The sequence below is a fragment of the Symphodus melops genome, assembly GCF_947650265.1.
Source record: "Symphodus melops genome assembly, chromosome: 1".
Taxonomy (NCBI): domain Eukaryota; kingdom Metazoa; phylum Chordata; class Actinopteri; order Labriformes; family Labridae; genus Symphodus; species Symphodus melops.
Genome location: NC_136691.1, coordinates 12,585,428 through 12,604,100, shown reverse-complemented (window position 1 = coordinate 12,604,100; position 18,673 = coordinate 12,585,428). Strand labels below are relative to the sequence as shown.

Sequence of the window (18,673 nt, the reverse complement as noted above, 5' to 3'; positions counted from 1 at the left end):
TGGATGTAAACAAAACATGGTGCTTGAAAGCCTTACAAAAATAATAGCTGCTGGTTACAGAGAACAGCCTTCATTAGGTGGACTGTAAGATGCATTTGTTGGATGGATTTTGTTTCCTTTCTCACATGCATCTTTTCATCTTCTCCCTTGGTGGCTGTCCGTACACAAAATGTTTGTCACTATTTGGAAGAACATTGTGTTAAAAGACCCACACATGCTAAGTTGGAGACATAGAAGAAGCCTCTGGGGCAACTTGGAAGCAGCCATGTTCTGGTTTCTTGTCTTGTATTTTCCAGCCCTTCAGCAGCCTCCATCTGTTACATGACTGTTAGTATAAGTGGGTTTCACAACAAGGGCTTCACCTAACCTAAATATTCCTGCCAGTTCTGTTGAGATCAATTCCCTAAATTGTTTGATTATTACTTGAAAGAGTGTTCATTATTTGGCAGACCTTTTATATAAATAAAACGTATAGTGTGCAAAACAAAGACGTCTTTTGCCATTTTGTTATCCATTATGTCCGCTTCAGACTCTAGATACAGTATGTAACAGAGTCACGGAGTATGTTACAAAAGCAATGCTCACTGCTTTAACCTAACGTCAACGTCACTTCTATAGTGTGACTGGATCCCTAGCGGCAGATGCCAGTAATAATTAACTTATTATATGATGTTTTCACATTAAAAGTGATAATTCTCTTAACAGTGAGCTTGGAGCGAGTATCCTCACACGTCTCCCTGTTTTTGTTGTTGAGAAAATAAGAACAGATATCTCAGTGATTGAGTAGAACTGCCTCTGGGAGTTGTTACCAGAGGGTACATCTAGTCCTCGTGACGTCACTGTAGATGCGTAAAGAAAGAGTAGAATATAGCCTAACATCCGAAACTTCAATGGTATGCTTCAAAATTGAACAAGCGTGTTAAGACTATCCTTATCAGGCTTCATCATGGGGGGTGTTTGCATGTTTTAAGGGTTTTCTATGCAGCATCTCTTGGATTAACTTGTTATTCAGATGATGCATGGTTTTGGTTTCTTCTGTAAAACCCTCTTCTTTAGAATCCGAATCAGCTTTATTGTCCAGGTACGTTAAATACACAAATAATTTAACTTCGGCAGACTGTACATTGTACAAATGTAAAAAAAATTAAATATTGACAATTAACTACAAATATAAACAAGTAATTAATGACAAGAATATACAACACTAAATAAGATAATAGTGCAGTGGTGAGCAGTGCAAAAGGATGAGGAAGTCCTACAACTTATTACTACTAATACTACTTATTGTAGCCACGCATATGTATATATTTTAATTATATGAATGTATGTATATGTATATATGTATGTTTTTCTTCCATTTTAGTCCCTAAATAATGTTATGCTTGATTTTATATGAGTTTAAAGTTATCAATAGCAGCTGTTGTTGTAGCGTTGGCTCATTACTGTCCTTTAAGATCTGCATTATGTAACTTGTCACTGTAGTGCAAGTCAAACTGTAGCCTGGAGGTTGGTGGTTTGCAAATAACCAGAACTCAACAAACCAAACATTAAATATGGTATTTCGTGTCAATGTTCTTTTTGTTTCTCATGGGATGTACTTTGCCCGACCATGGCTCATACTGTATGTCTTATTGGTATCACTACTGTCCTTTAAAATTAAAAATGTTTTTAAAAAGTGAGCAGGATTATTTTAATACGTAATCCGTGATTTAAATTTTACTTTGAAAGAACCAACCGGAAGCTTTGTGGTTTATTTCTCTGTCATGACAGTGACAGGAGGAGGTTAGAGCCAGGGAGCTCGGAACGGGCTGCGGAGAATGTGGACCCCGCTGCGGGGACAAGCTCCGGGCGGGACGTTCGTGTCCAGTCAGCTGTTCCACGCCTTGTCGTCCCTCACCTCCAGCTCTGTGCACCCATGAAGCCCCCGCTGATGAAGCCCACAACTGCCAGAGTGAGGCGGAAAGTGGCCCGAGACAGAGAGCATGTACTGGCGCGTCGGGTTTGCCTGGACGCGGTCGTGTGTGGTTGATCTTGGCCAGAACCAGAGCTTCTCCTCCTCCGGCCTGCTGGGCTCCGATGAGACGCTCTCGTTTTATGGGTACATCATCGCCTACCCACTGCAGGACTACGGCGGGATCATGTCGGCTTTGGGCTCGGACTCCTGGTGGCGGAAGACGCTGTATTTGACTGGAGGGGCTCTGCTCGCTGCTGCTGCTTATCTGCTGCACGAACTACTGGCCATCAGGTAGGCAACCAATAACACAGAGGAGTAGGCCTATTACAAGAAGGGCCAAGGCCTCATCTTGGGACCAAAGCTGATCTTCTGATCTTATTTCCTGTGAACCTGCTTGAGGTCTTCAGTATTTTAACAGGGGTTTGTTATTACTTAATCTTGTCAGGATGGGCGGGGTGAGAGCAGAGTCGGTGGAGAATAAGGAATCGTGAGTGGGTGGATTGTGATGTAACGGAACCCCCCACACTAACCTTCTCTTCGTTAACACACATCTCATTTTTTTAATGTTAAATGACACATGCGACCAAACACCGGGGTCATCTATAGGCCTATTAGGCTATGGTGTAGGCTTCGTCCTATTACAAAAACAAGCCGTGTTTATTGTTGATCTGCAGGCCTTTTTCCCCCCTCTCGTCATATAGCCTATATGATGTTATACACTATGACAGAGGGTCACATGTCTGTAAGTCAAGGACGATCCGACATGATGTGAAGGTTCTTCTCTTGAGTGTTTGCTTTATTGTGACCCCCCCACACACGCACAGTCCACAGTTTTGTTTCAAAGCCACTGCAGGTAAAAAATAAAAAAAAATCCTCCCTGCCCAATCCAAACATTGCATTAGGCTACAATAAGCAGCTTGAAAGATTGAAAGGAGTCTAAATGTATGTCTTGTGTTCATAGTATTGATTTTTCTTTGACTTCACGTTTTGACCTTAAAGTGTCTCGAGTTACCTGCAGTCCAAGCTCATTTGTTGTTGGCAAATCACAGGCCTATAGCCTAACACACTTTCAAAATAAAAGTCGTAGAGTTGGGCAGTTCACACACCATTTTCTTAATTTTTGCTTCGTTTGAAACACGTTTTGTTAATACGTCGGCTTGCCTGATAATTTGGCCCCATATTATAAGCCTATCACTGTTGTTGCTGTGATGTTGCCACAAGCTGTTTCTTGTGCAGTTTTAATGTTTTTGGATATAGCCTTTTGGAATATGGCTTTCCCTGCGCTGTTGTGTTTTTACCATCTGTAACGTTAACTCCCTCTCTCATTGTATTGTCGGATTCATTTTTGCGATACTCTCGCATATTACAGGCTATCTAACGTTATCATTAAAAACTAATTAGGGGTTATTGCACCAGAACCAACCTTTAGAGTATTCAACTATTTCAGCACCGCACTGACGTAGGCAGCTTCTCAAATCCAAGGCTGACGTCTGCTTTCAGGTTTCAGCACCCCTCACAGTGGACAGCTCTCTTTAGTAATGAAATGATTGCCGTTTTGCAGGCCTGCCTTGTCCGTGAACTCGCCTTCACCGGTGTCCATGAATGCACCCTAATCTCCCACATTATTTTGACATTGCACTTTCTTTCTCGTCTTTAATGGAAGGCTCGGGACTGAGGGCTAGTTTAGATCATGGGTGTAGTTTCCCCACTATACACAACAACACATACTATGTTAAATTTAGCTTTGCATTATGACTGGGAGCAGAGGAAAACAGCTAGTCGGGTTTATATTGTACTGTAGCACTTTGAGATCTGTTGATGAAAAGGGAATTATAAATAAAATGTGTTATTATTTTTTTATTATTATAAAGACTGTGCCATCTCTTGGAGTGTTGTCCCACTGTACCTTTTTAAACAAACGTTTTAGACTTTGGGTTTTATGTGAATAAATGGGTCAAATGTAATGTGTTAAGTTAGTTTTGCTTAAAGGTTAATTTTATAATGAAGCCAGCCTAGCCTATAGCTGCTCTTTGCCACCCAGTCTTAATGCTATAGTAAGCTAAGAGGCTGCTGATTTTAGTCCTAAATGAAGCTAACAGACAGTTTTTAAAGCAAAACTCTTAAAATTCACAGCTAAAACTTCTGTTCTGGTTAAACATGTAACAGCTGTTGGCTGTCCTTGTCCTCTTGTAAGGTGAATATTTTTGGGGGTTTATTTGTTGGTTGGGGGAAAAAAAAGTTTTTTCAAGACATCCCCTTTGACTCTGATAATATGTGATGGACCTTTTCCACTATTCTGGGACATTTAAAAACAAGTTATTGTAAGCCATTCCCATTATCATACATGACCTAAAACTCGTGCTAAAATACAGTTATTATTATTAATTTGTCTTGAGATGAAAGGTAAATCTCCTCAATGTCACCATAGACAGAATTATGTTACCTCGACAAATAAATAAACTCCTATTCTTTGGGATCTTCAGCTCTTTAATTTTACTTTCCTCCAAACAGGAAGGAGGAAGAGCTGGACTCTAAAGACGCCATCATACTCCACCAGTTCTCCAGACCAAAAACCGGCGCCCCATCCCTGTCCCCCTTCTGCCTTAAGATGGAGACCTATCTCCGCATGGTGGACCTGCCCTACCAGGTACAGTTGTGGTTATGTCTGTGATTATAAAAAAAAAGATTTCTCCATATAAAACAAGCTAACATGCCTTTTTAGGTAGTTACAATGAACCATCATAAACAAACTCTGAGTTGTTGCTTCCACAATCAATATGCTTACATGATTATAGAAAATGCAACTAAATGTTTGTCTTGATCTTATCTGGATATAAAAGCCGACCACATTCACTACTCTGTATTTTGAGAATGTTCTCCAATGTCATGTTTTTTCTCCCTTTCTCCTCTCCATCAACATTTCCTGTATGTCTTCCCTCTAACAGAACTACTTTGATGGGAAGCTTTCGCCGCAGGGAAAGATGCCGTGGATCGAGTACAACCAGGAGCAGGTGTGTGGCTCTGAATTCATCATCGACTTCTTGGAGGAGCGGCTGGGTGCAAGCCTCAACAAGAGCCTTACACCACAAGAGAAGGCTGTGTCTCGCGCCATCACCAAAATGGTTGAAGAGCATTTCTACTGGTGAGGGACCGGTGGAGATTTAATTTATTTTTTCAGAACTAAGCAAAATAAAAGTAACAAATGAAAAGCACAGGGAGCAGAAAAGAGAACTGGACAGAACAATCTATGCATTTTATATATTACTAATCTCTGTGTGTGTGTGTGTATGTGTGTGTGTGTGTGTGTGTGTGTGTGTGTGTGTGTGTGTGTTGCAGGACGATAGCTTATTGTCAGTGGGTGGAAAACCTGGAGGAGACCCAGAAGATGCTGTCAGTGAGCGGACCACTAAGCGACTTGCTTAAGTGGATCCTGAGTCACCTGACTGGGGGGATCTTGAAGAGGGAGATGTACGGTCACGGGATTGGACGCTTCTCTAAGGAGCAAGTTTACGCCCTAATGGAGAAGGACATGCGGACTTTGGCCACTCTACTAGGTAATAAAACAAACAGGAATATGAAAAATCTAGTCTAACACATTTGGGTTATTTTCTTCAAATGGAAAAGTATTTGTACTTAAACAGCCCTGTAATCTTAAATATGACCACATACAAGCCTTCAGTGTACAGATAAAGTGATACCACTGTTGTAGTTTTTCAATGTGTGCCTTGAGAACTGTAACCAGTGACGTCACATGTGTCAGTATTAAGGGGCAGCAGTGGCGCTAAGAAAATGAAATAACAGCACAATACTTACCTCTTGTGGTGAAACCTGAGCACTGTAGTGAAGAAGCAGTACATAACCTCTGGCAGAGATGCAAGAGAGACAGATCTGAGAGCATGCAAGTGGTAGGGATATGTTACTGCTGGCTGTTACACATAGTTCCTCCTGAGGTCAATAACTCTGAATTAATCAATTAACTTTCACGAGTTTTACTTTGTGACCAGAAATCACCATTTTCTTGTTTAGATTTACTGTGATTGGGAAGGTTAGAACTTGAGATGTTACTGGGTTTTTTTTATCGAGCTGTGGTTTGTAAATCTTGCAAACCAATGTCCTTTTAAAAAATAGCCTCTTTTGAGTTAATGTAGTCGCCTCATGCCGGTTAAAATAATAATTGTATTTTAGAAATTGCGCTAGTAAGAGGTAAGTAAGAGTACATTTCTATTAGTACAGGAAATAGCCCATATATTAATTCAAGTAAACAGATGACACGTTTTAATTTGTGTCCGTATGAGATGATGGCAAGCACTTTGTGCAACATGTTTGACTGTTGTTTCCTGTTTACAAGGAGAACCAGCTATGCTGAACTCCCTGGCTGCTGCCCTATATTCTCATATCTAAATCTCAAAGAGGAAGTGAAAAGTGTATCATCCCCAAAGGTTAAACCGTCCCCTTAAGCGGAGAGGAAGCGTCATTGTTTGACATTTCTTTTCTTTGATATCTAAGGTGATAAGAAATATCTGATGGGCTCTAAGCTTTCGACAGTAGATGCTGCAGTGTTCAGTCACCTGGCCCCTGCTATGTGGACTCTACCAGGTACACGTCCAGAGCAGCTCATCAAAGGTAAGTCCACTAAAATATAAATCTACGATTTCATTCCTGCCATCAACCCATAGTTGCAAGCATGGTACACACTGGATTTTGCTGTCAGATACGAAAGATCACTTTGGTTTAAAATTTTAGTATCATAGATTTTTAGCTTATCTATTATTAAGACATCTGATGCCTGTTCAATTGAATAAATCCAATGTGTGTCACTTATAATGTAAACAATTAGACTATAAAGCAGCATGTCTGTACAGAAAACAGTGCTGGTACTGATCGAAAGTCAGCAGATGTTTCTGAGACCTTCAAAACAGAGATCTGCATAATAAATGTATTAAAAAAATATTTTAGTAGCCGATGTGCAATATGGATCATGTTTATATGCTGATTGCCTTTATTGTTTTATTAATACTACTAGAAAGACAGCTAAATGTGTGCAGTATTTGGGGATTGTACTGTCTCATATTGTATTGTTGCATAATGTATAGTAGAGCTGTTTGTTTTAGAACACATCGCCCATTATTATGTCCTTTCTGCAAGGTGAGCTCATCAACCTAGCCATGTACTGTGAGCGGATACGCCGGCGTTTCTGGCCAGAGTGGTTTGTGGACCTGGAGGACTTCTGCTACAGCGACAGTATAGAGGACAGCGACTCGCACTTGAAACTCCCAGACCTCGGCCTCTACTCTGGCTCGGACACTTTCCATGACTGTACACACACACACACTTCAAACACTCACACACCAAAGCACCCGCTGTCACCTGACAGCGATCCTACGGGCCACTCGCTGTATGACTCTGATATGGACACTGAATGCTCTGAAATGGACCAGGTCAAGTGTTGACAACAAATACACACATAGTACACATCGCATTTAAACGCACACCAGAGAATGCAGCTGCGTTTAACCTGCACACAAGCCCCATACCTCTTTGAAGAGATATTGTGAGGAGCATTTCTGTGTCAGTGGGCCAAGTTAGGACCGAGAGGTTCAACCTGTACACTGTAACGGAGGTATGGCTGCAGTCAAGGCAAATAGGATGAGGACAATAATTGGTGAAAAAGTGCAAGGAGGAGAGACAATACAATGAGAAATCAGTAAAATTGCAGTGGAGGCTGAAAGAAAATAGAGACAGAGTAAAAGAAGAAATCAGGAGTAAATGAAGCCACTGCTGAGAAGCTCCTTCACGGGGTCATTTATTGTTACAACTCCCATCTCATCATGTTGTAACTATGGCAACTATGTGTGTGCCCCCTGTTGTCCCTCGTAGCAACTTCACACCACTCGGCCTTGTGTGTTTTGACTAAAGGAACCTGTAACGCCTTGTGATGACATGACAGCGACACTTCAGAAACAGTATAGGATTTATCCAGTGTATATATATATATGAATTAATCAAAGTAAATAGATAGAATATCTGATTATATATGAGTATAAATAGTATAGAAAGCCTGAACATGTAGATTTATCCCTGCTGTGTACATACTGTAGGTGTTTCTCAAAAAAAAAAAAATCCTTTCTGTGTTGGACATATTGACCAAATCCTGTTTTTAAAGTCCATTCAAGAACGCTATGACCTCCTGTAAACAACTAGGAAATTACAGTAATGCCTGCTGCCCATACATAAATAATGCAGGAATAATGCATCTCATTAACGATCATGGAAGGATAACCTCAATTTGCCATTACTACTTATACGCTATAGTCTCCTTAAGAAACGTTTTGCCAAAAAACAATAACAGTAGTACAAAGACATACCTTGTTAGGGGCATGTGTTGTTTGGAAAGTCATTGAGGACATTACCTTTAAGTCATAGGGACATTTAAAATACACTCAAACATTGATAGCGAGTCAAACAATCACGTAGAAATATACATTATAGCTATCACCTAAATGAAAGTGCATGGCTGGTTCGTGCCACTGAATATCTCCCTTTACACTTCATGTAGGTAACATTATCTACATTTCTTAGCTGGCTTACTTTTAAATTTTATTTTTTACTTTTTGGAGCCTCTGGTGAAATCAACCACACAAAGATGTAGCCAATTTATTTGTTAAAAGGATTCATTTAAAAAAGATTCAAAATGTTGGATTGATAAGAAATTGTTGTTGAGCAATAACAGACCTGACTCAGGTGTGCTTAGTTCATTTTAAAGCTGGGCCGCATTGTAATTTGGGGAGTGTGAAATGATGAGATACAGGTTTTATGTGTTTGTCACTCAGCAAATGCACAAACCAACATATTGTCTGTTAAGGCTTCTAATAAGGCTGCGAGAAAGGGATTTACAGTATATCTGTGACGAGTCATCCTGTGTATGAATGATATCAGAGTGGTGATATATGACACACAGCATTTTTTCTCATACAAAGACCTGTACCAACTGTAATGATTTCAATGCTATTCACTGTTCATTCAGGGGGAGGTCTGAAAAAAAGACATGCGCTAGTGCTGGGTTTTTATCAATGAAACTGCTTCTTACTTGGACGGCATTCATGGGACGATTGATGATTTAGACTGCTGGACTAAAGTATCGCTTGGGCCGTTATTCCTGCAAATTCTGGTCATTGCTTGTTTGTGATCAATCCATTTATATTTATCGAGCCAATTACATTTTTTTTCATCTCAAGATCCTTTACAAAAAGAGCAGGTCTAGACTGTATACTCTTTCTTATATAATTACAAAGACCCACAGAAATCCAACATAAGCACAGCACTAAGCAACATTTAGCAAACATTTAGCACAAACCTGAGCAGAGCCAGTTGTATTGGTGAACTGCTGTAGCTGTTAAATAACTGCTATCTTGTTAGCTAGCTAAACAGCTAACAGTTAGTTGGCAAACTCAGTTGCTCCTTCATTTATCTCTCTTTGTTGTACATAAGTTCATGTTTCCTAAATATTCCTCTTTAGGGGAGCCATTCTAATCCTGACAGATAAAGTTAAAGAAAATCAAAGGTAGCAAGACAGATAACAACTTTATACATAATCCAGTTTTGACTCATTAGCTAGCCCCCCCGAAGAGACGAGTTGTTGAAAAATAGTGTCTGATTTAAAACATTTTCCACCAGGCAACACTGGAAAGTTAATTTAATAAGAAAAAGGTTCAGCTCAGTACTCCAAATCAGAGTGAATGAAAAAGCATATGTTGGGAAGCTGAAGCAAAAAATTACTGATATAGTGTTTTTCGATTTTAAAATCTTTTTTAGCTGCAACAAGCCGCTAAAGTCTTGCATTGGTCAGGGGTTGTGTGTGAAAATGCTGGTTATGAGGAAATATTTTATGAGTTTTGTCTAGCATCAGTATGGTTGGCATGGCTAATAAGAAGATCAGACAGCTTTCTGGAGTGAAAGAACTTTTCTACTGTGGTATTGGTTGTTTGAGTTAGGACTGTGATACAGGTGATGGCACAATGGTTTTTGAAGGAAAAGACTAACATCTGGGTTCTCTGTGAAACAAATTAATCTCCAGAACATCAAACCATTAGTTGCTAATGAGAGCGTATACCAAGTTTATTTAACAAGGAAATAGTTAAAGGCCATTTAGTAGCCTATGTGCTGCTTATTCATTACAACACATTATTTTCTGTAACTGAAAATAAGAACAAAAAACTATGTTGTGTCTTAAAACACCTCGCCTGCATGTTTTTGCCTTCTCTCGTATCATTTTTGAGCCTTACAGACACTGAATCCTACAGCTGTTTACTTTAACTCAGTGCCAGCAAATGACTTGTCTTTTTGTCTTATTTATTTATTTTATTAATTAATTTAATGCTTTTATATGTATTTGTTTCATTGTATATGTACTTGTATTTACAAAACAATGTTAATTAATTTGCACTTTCTTTCTTATGTTTACATGTTTTTCTTCATGTGTGGAGAGTTCTTATCTATCAGTCATTGTATTGATCTGTGTGTAAGTGCAATACTGTTGTTTCATTGACTTACATCGACACTGCATATTATCATGTTGCCAGTCATTGCAGTAATTGCATGTATGTCCATGTTTGGAGATGTCATTTGGTGAATGTTTTAATACCATACGATTAATAGCATTGTGTTCAAATGTTACAGACCATCCTCTGCTGCCTAATTTAATGCCATGGGGAAATTTAAGAACTTCTGCAGTGCTTCATGTTGAGTGAAAATTTTTAAGGTTGTTAAAGTTTTCAGGTTGAATAACACACTGGTTGCTCAAGCTCATATCTGCATGACAAGGCCGGTCATCCTGCTGATCAGCTGATGATCAGTGTCTAACAGCCCTTCTAGTTTGTGATCCCTTGCTTCTGTCTGTGTCCCTTAGCTGTATAAAGTCAAAGTCTGGGATCCAGCCTTGTGACGTTTGTTGCTTTTCCATTACGAGATTCCGCTTGTAGACTTTACAAGCCATATTGCATTGTCTCTTGGTGTTGTGAGTGCTAAAACACTTGTGGAATATCATCAAGCTGTAAATACAACAACATGGGAGAAAGGTAAAAAAAGGGGAAACTAATCAAAAAGAAATTGCTCTGTAACTTTAAAAAATATTCTTATGAATGTATCAAACATAGAGAAAAGCTGTATGACAATGGATTACTCTTAATATTTCATTAAATATAGCTGTGGTATTTTTTTCTTGTTTTGTGTCACTTATTGTGTAATTCTGGTTTGAAATCAGCTCCTAGCTTAGAAGAAAATGTAATTTTTTTTCTCAGTTTCAAAGCTTACATGTGGGTACAGTCTGGCACGTATCATTGTGGTAATCCCTCTCCCTCTGTGCTTGCTACCATATGACAATACTAAGCCCTTCATACAATGCTGAAGAATTAGCTCCCTGCCCTTTTCTTTGCGCTAAAAGAGAGAGAGAAAGGGAGTGCAAAGAAAAAGAAAGCAAGTCTAGGGAGAGAAAGTGTGATTCTTAGGGTGAGAAAAGGGAAATTGACACTGTCAGGAAAAGATGATTGATATTTGATGACATGGCTGGTTGTATTTCTGCAGCCTTTGTGCACAAGAATCCCTGAGAGATTTTTTTACACAATACAGGGCTAACAATGATTCCAGCGCATGAAACAGCCCCGATGTGTCAGAGATGGCGTGTGTGTGTTTGTGAGGGTAGTTGTCTGACACGTGCCTGTGTGCTTCATGTGTGAGGTTGAATGTTGTGTGGATGTGTGTGTGTGCGTGTGTGTGTGTGTGTGTGTGTGTGTGTGTGTAAAAATGAATAATGCAGAGGACGCCTGTACGAGCGTGAGGGCCAGGAGGAGGGCAGATGGTTGCCTGCTGATAGGACAGAATCCCGGCATCAGGATCCTCCAGGGAGCTGGATTTAAACCTGCCTTACTCACTCACACACACACACACACACACACACACCCTTCCCCTTTTTCTAATTTCTTTCTGTAATTGTATTTTTTTTTTTACCTAAGACATCATGCATACTTATTTGTATTTCAGCATGAAAGCTTGAATATGACAAGCACTAATGAGACTATAAATAAACAGTATTAAAGAGAAAATGACTACTTGTAATTGCTTAATGCATTTTAAAAAAATAATAGCAGTTATTCTAAAGTTATTGTTCATTTTCAATTCATAGAATTTTTTGTTGTCATAATCTGTAATTGGGGCTTTACTTTCAGAAACACTGATACCACAAGACCCCCAAATCTGTATTTTAATTCTATTTTGCCTTTTTTTCATATTTAAAAAGTTATGTAATGTTTTTTGTTTGTTAATACCTTTTGGTGTACTTTGTTAGTCCTGAAAGTGGCTTTCACAGACAAAAGAATCCAAAACACAACAGTTTAAACTCCAACTACATTTTAAATAACTTTGTCTCTGTTTTCTCATCTCTGGGTTAGGATTTTAATCTCCAAAATTACAAGTAGGGAATGCTTCAACATTACAAAGCAGCCTACACTTTGACAGGGATTCATCTCTGTTTGAGAGATGAAGAAATGTGATGGAAAACCAAAAACTGAAAGTTTTTTTTTAACTGTAGAATAAAACTGTTTTATTTTTTATTTTTTTAAAAATGAAAACTCAAACGCATCGACTACATAATTCATACTTATTTTTCCTTAAAAGTACCAATGGTTATGGTAATAACCAAATAGGAGCATTGTTAAGTTTTAAGCGATTGACGTCATGAAGAAATGCCCTCTTTTCATTCGAAACCCATCTTTGTCCTCCCGACGCCACTAGGGGGCGTCAGCTGACTATTTCTGATATAGCTACCGATCAACTCAAAAGGAATCTCTCATAAAATCGGCCTAAATGAAGTAAAAATCATCAGAGCTGATATATTGCAAGAAAATAAATATACAATTTAGGTCGTGAAATTAGAGCAAGAAACGCATAGTAATAAAATCGCGCCTAAATGTCTAAAACACGAGAGGTTTATTTTGTTCACTATTAAATTACACTGCGGCTCATCGATTAGAAAAAACTGGAATACATAATTGTTTTATAGGTTTATGTCTTTAAACATATAAAACAATTCTATACATTTTGTTTTTACTTGAAAGCTTCACTTTATGTTTGTATGTTCTTTTCTGTCATCATAACAACAGGCCTGATCTATACACAATAAAACACAATAGCATCATCTTCCTCATCTATACTGCGTCATCCTCTGTACTGCAGATAATGAAACTCTTTCCTGCTGTTTCCTGTGTGTCCCTTGTTCGGAACAGAAATGCTTTTGGTATTTTAAATTACGTCTAAGTGTCAATTAGTTTCCATATTTATCCTGAAGCAAATATTAATTAGAGCCGAGCTATGTTTCAATAAAAGGCCCATGCCCGGCTGTTGTAAACACTTCACCCAAACAGTTGAAGGACAATCTGAGACGCATTAACCAAATCACGATTATAATGCGAGGCCGCGTGCACGATAAAAAAACAAAAAAAAACATGCATTTGGTCAGAGCTATTTCCTGAAGTCTAATAAGCGAATAGAGACTGCAGTCATATAGAAAACAAATACGATTTAATGACAAAAAGCATGTAGAAATTGTGCAATTGTTGATTTTTCTTTTTTCTTCTTCGTTGGTTCACAGATTTCAGGTCACTGCTATTATATTTTGGTTTTGTTTATTTTTTTTTGTCCAACTCAAAAAACCTAAATTCAGCTGAAGGATTGTGTGACGTGATCAGAATTATAACGAGGATTTAGGTTAAGAGAAATACTGGGCCTCGTTTAATTTATTATGCAATACCTATAAAGAAAATAGAAAAGAAATACGAAAAATATCGGTAAGACACATGTCCAACTTTTCTTTTCTTTTAAATGTATCTAATTAAAATTAGTTTCCACTGTTTTTTCTACATTCAGAAAGTTTATGAAATTCACATTATTTGTTCAAGTACATGGGAAAAAACGTTTCCTCTCATCTGCATCCTTCAGTTGGATTTAAGTTTGTGAATTTCTAAATTTTTATCAGATTAGAGCCAGAGAATAAATCTCCAACTCTTTCCTTCAATAACCTCCTCCTCAAACAGATCATGTTATTAATCACAGGATTTGAATGGCACCAACAACACGTGTCTGTGTTTGTGCTTTGGCACAGACTGACAGAGAAAACGAAACAAACAAACAAACAAATGAGGCCATACAAAAACGATTTGAGATACATCCCACAGAAAGTCTCTTCATTGAATGAATGAGTCACACAGTAGTAATAGTAGAGCCACTGCGGCCATAGCTGGTATACCAGGATATATTCAGTTTGTTTTCTTCTTATAAAGGAAGGCAAGATGAGCTGGATTGTTTTCCAGCCTCGGACAGTCTCGGTCTTTCTTGTCACAGCATTTTGGAAAAGTAGAGAAATAACAAACAGCAAAAACACAGACTGTAAACAGGCGCACAGAGAGGTCTGCACAGAAAAGAAAGCATAAAGAGAACAAGTCTCCATGGAAATATTATTATTATCATCATCATTGATATTGTTATATTATTGTTGATTATAAATTACAAACGTAATTCTGAAATTTTAAAGCAAGTGGTACATTTTGGAGGCAGTTAAAAGGTAGCCTATAAGATAATAATAATAATAATAATAATAATAATAATGATAATAGCTGGTATTTTTTTACGTTGTACAGTAGATGTCTGCCATTTCAGCCTCTCTTGCCACGCGCTGAACAGAACCCCTGTTGCTTTTGTTATGATGGAAAGATGGCGTTTATTTACCCACACTGACTGCGACTTCTCCTCGAGCCACGAGCTTGTATTTTTAAATATCCACCCCCTAGTAGGACACCTCGTGCCCCCATCAGCCTCTATAATGCCTTTCCTTTCATGACGCGTTAAATAATGACGCCTTGGGAAAACGTACAGAAAAGCGTTCGATATTTTTTTTTCTTTTGGTTAGCGCACGCCAGACGTCTCCCAGTAGGCTCGGTTGTCCCGCGGCATGAAACCTCCTCACAGCTCTCTACTCTGCGTATTTTCAGTGTTGGAGTGCCACTGTAGATCCCCACTTTGTGTGTTCCACTGTGTGCGTGTGTCCGTGGGTCCAACATTAAGCTTGACTGAGGTCTAGTTCTGCGCAGTCCAGCACAGATAAACTATAATAGAGGCTTTAAACCTCCTTCTTAAGATGTCCTTGTTGTCTCAGTATAATGGACTTTTTTGGGGGGAGGTCACTGCACAGGAGTTTGTCCTCCATGGTGAGGAGGGGTGTCCCCGTACATGTCCTCCCCTCCTGGTATCTGTCCCCCCGCTGGTGTCATCCTCTTCTCCTTCTGCCTCCTGTTACAAAACCAAACCCGCACCACCTCCTTCTCAAGCTGCAGGCTGTCCGCAAGGGAGTTGATCTCCGCAGCTCCTGGTTTTGGACATTTCAGAAAATGGCTCTCCAAAGCCCCTTTCACGCCCACCTCAATGGAGGTCCTCTTTTTCCTTTTCCTCCCCTGTGCCGCAATTTTATCCAGGCTCGTGGGGCTTCCCGAGGTGGAGTCCGCCTCCTCCAGCCACTTGTTCAACAAGGGCTTGAGTTTACACATGTTTTTGAAGCTGAGCTGCAGCGCCTCAAACCTGCAAATGGTGGTCTGAGAAAAAACGTTTCCATACAACGTCCCCAGAGCAAGACCCACATCCGCCTGCGTGAAGCCCAGCTTGATGCGGCGTTGCTTGAACTGCTTGGCAAACTGCTCCAACTCATCAGAGGTCGGTGTGTCCTCGTCTGAATGGTCCTGGTGGCCCCCGTGCTGGTGATGGTGTGACAGAGATTGCTGGTGGGCCCCGGGGCCGCCTCCGTGATCACTGAGGTGCGGGCTGTGGCTGTGGTGGTCCTCGTCCCGCAGGGGGTGGTGGTGCATCCCCCCTTGCTCTCCCCCCGGCATCAGACCAAAACCGGATTGGGAATAGACCAGGCTCTGGCCCTCAGAAGTCGCCATACCGGGGATGTGCGTGGTGGCGGTGCTCGTTCGCCATGCCCTGGCGTCGTGATGTGCCTGTTGGTGCGCGAGGTGAGGGTGTCGCTGTTGCTGCTGCTGCTGCTGCAGACTGCTGGAGTTCTGCAGCTCCTCTCGGTCACTGTCGTGCAGCACGGGCTTCACGTCCTGCTCTCCGAGGGGACTAGATGGCCAGGGCGCCCCGCCGTCACCGTGAGACAGTGCCGTTATCCACTGGTGCGCGTGGCTGAGAGGATGTCCGCCGCCCGGTAACGAGCTGTAGTCGTTCTGGAGCAGGCTGTGCGCGTCCCTGTACGCTGCCGCCTGCTGCATGCTCCCGGTCTCCGAGTGTGGCGGCGGCGCGCTGCTGGGGGTGCTAAGGACGCTATAGTGGTTGGACGTTGCGGTCGCCATAACTCTCGCAGCCAGAGTGATAACTCGAGTTAAAAGGAGGCTGCCTTTGACAGGAACTCTTTTGCGCCACGGGGCAGCGAGGCGTCTCTCACCAGCATCTCCCCGGCGCTGTGCCAAGGGGACGCAGAGGCGCGCACCTGTGGTCCGCCTCGCTCCGCTCTTTATTGGCCAAGAACGGTTGACAGATGTGGTTACCCCTGACAGCACCCCGCTCATTGGTCACGGGAGATTGTACAGCAACCCCAATCACTCTGCCCAACAATACTAGCAGTCCTGCAGCATGTAGACTACAAAGTAGAGCGAGAAACCAGGCTGAGGAGAGTAAACAGAAGAGACTCAAGAAGCAACGCTGGAACGGGAAAGAAAAAAACACGTTTCTTTATGCTGAAAGTACTTTTTAAACATTAATGTGGGTTACTGGGTCACGTATTGAGTTTGTGCGTAAAACGACCCGTAAGAGGCGCTTAAGACACACAACTATTGCACGTTTAATTTGTGTTGTGCTCCGTTATAAAACTTTAATTCCCAGAATAAACCACATTAACCTTTTTTTTTTTTGTTCATGCATTTGAAGCGGAATATTGTTAATCTGTTTTACGGCATTAAACGGTGAGCAGAGATCATGAGCAGAAACTTCCAGCTGCCTCTCTGCCCTCAGGACGCTGTCCAGAGAGAGAAGCCGCGTGCTTCCAGGGCCTCTGCCCCGTTGCCATGACGAGCGCGGTGAATGGAACAACGCCCACGTCACAGCTGCAATTCGCTCCTTTTTTCGTTCCGTTCCAAAGGGCTCATTGGGGCCGCGCGCTCGGCCGTCGGGACAAATAATGGGGGGTGCGCGGAAAGGGCAGCTCGGGGCCAAAGAGAGGAGGCTTCAAGAATAGAGCCCCCAGCCTGCTCTGCTCCTCACACCTGCCTGTTGGGTAAACTTGTGGATGGATGTACGCACATTGGCAAGCAGGGGTAGCTTTCCCAAAGCTGCCATCCAAAATATTTTGATGAGGGAAAAGTGCCTCTATCCTCCAATGCACAAAAACAGAGATGGCTAACAATAGTTTTCAATTATTCCACAAGCACTCCACAAATATCCACCTCATACAGCAGCTGGATAGATTTACACATTTGTCACACACATTTGTCACATACATGGTCAACCTTTTCTACATTTATTTCAAACATTATATTCACCTTTATAGAAAAATAATGAAGACACAATGATGATCTGAGAAGATTGAGATGACGAAAAGAAGCATTTATAAAAGATCTCCAAATAGCTGCAGCTTTAACATTTACATTAATACTATAATGGAACATGACATTCTTTTCTGTATTAAATAATTTAATTCCAATATCTACCGTCCATTTGTAGGACTTTCACAAGAGTACTAAACTGTTTTTAATACAACTACGTAGGTTAAGGATCAGAATGATATTGTTGACTCAGAAACAATTTAATGGTTACTTGGCACTGTTGAAGGAAAACTACTATGATGTTTGACAGCAAAAAATCCTCAAAAGACAAATTCTGCTTTATCTGCTTATTCTGTCTTTACTCGACCACAATGGTGTTGAAATCAAACTAATCCTTCTTTAGCACACACACAAACAGACCAACACAGACACACACACCCTACAAAAAAAAACCTTTTAGTTCCTTAGGAGGGATCCTGGCCCTACTTTGGCAACTACTGATATTTTGGAGATGTGATTGGTGCACAGTGGAACACATGCTGTAAAGCCTAATAGCTATAAAAAAGTTAAAGGTCTTTGAAGGTTGAAATGATCAAGCACCACCAAAGGGAGAGGCAGTTTTGAAAATTACAATGGCAATGTATGCAGATGATCTATCGTGAATTCATAGAAAAAGTTTTATACTATGAAAGGCGATGGTTCAAAGGTACCATACACCCTCAATACAATTCCACACAGTAAACGATTTTAATTGACAAATACTGTGAATCTAATCATGTTTCTACATAAACTGACGCACATTGAATTAAAGAGATCCAAAGAACACTGGCTTATGATTAGGGTGTAATTCTGAGAATTACCAAATGTGTCGCCAGGGGCTCTGACAGACCGTGTGTGGAGACGGGCAAAACATATTACCCTAATCGACTAATATGCAAACTACTGGCCGCCCAATTACAGAACTTAATAATGCATAAATGATGCTAGTCCTGCTCTTACAAGACAAAGCGTTAATTCAGTCAAACGGTTGGGTTTGCTGTCAACACATGTGGCACCTCAGCAACACGTACTGTCTGTGTTTCCATGTCTCTTGCTCTGCATACAGTGAGAGTTAATGATGGAGAATCTGAGCGTTAAA

The 18,673-nt window shown here is 40.6% G+C and overlaps 2 protein-coding genes across 2 annotated transcripts; one reads left to right on the top strand and one right to left on the bottom strand.

Annotated features, from left to right (window-relative positions):
- The first annotated feature begins 1,775 nt into the window (after positions 1-1,775).
- On the top strand, positions 1,776-9,305 carry faxca (failed axon connections homolog, metaxin like GST domain containing a). The gene is made up of 6 exons (XM_079338812.1): positions 1,776-2,245; positions 4,466-4,601; positions 4,900-5,096; positions 5,291-5,508; positions 6,461-6,577; positions 7,100-9,305. Exons 1-6 carry the CDS (start codon positions 1,983-1,985, stop codon positions 7,402-7,404), a joined length of 1,236 nt encoding a protein of 411 aa, XP_079194938.1. The 5' UTR covers positions 1,776-1,982; the 3' UTR covers positions 7,405-9,305.
- Positions 9,306-13,411: 4,106 nt separating this feature from the next.
- Positions 13,412-16,717, bottom strand: pou3f2a (POU class 3 homeobox 2a). The gene has a single exon (XM_079343676.1). It carries the CDS (start codon positions 16,561-16,563, stop codon positions 15,181-15,183), a length of 1,383 nt encoding a protein of 460 aa, XP_079199802.1. The 5' UTR covers positions 16,564-16,717; the 3' UTR covers positions 13,412-15,180.
- Positions 16,718-18,673: the final 1,956 nt, after the last annotated feature.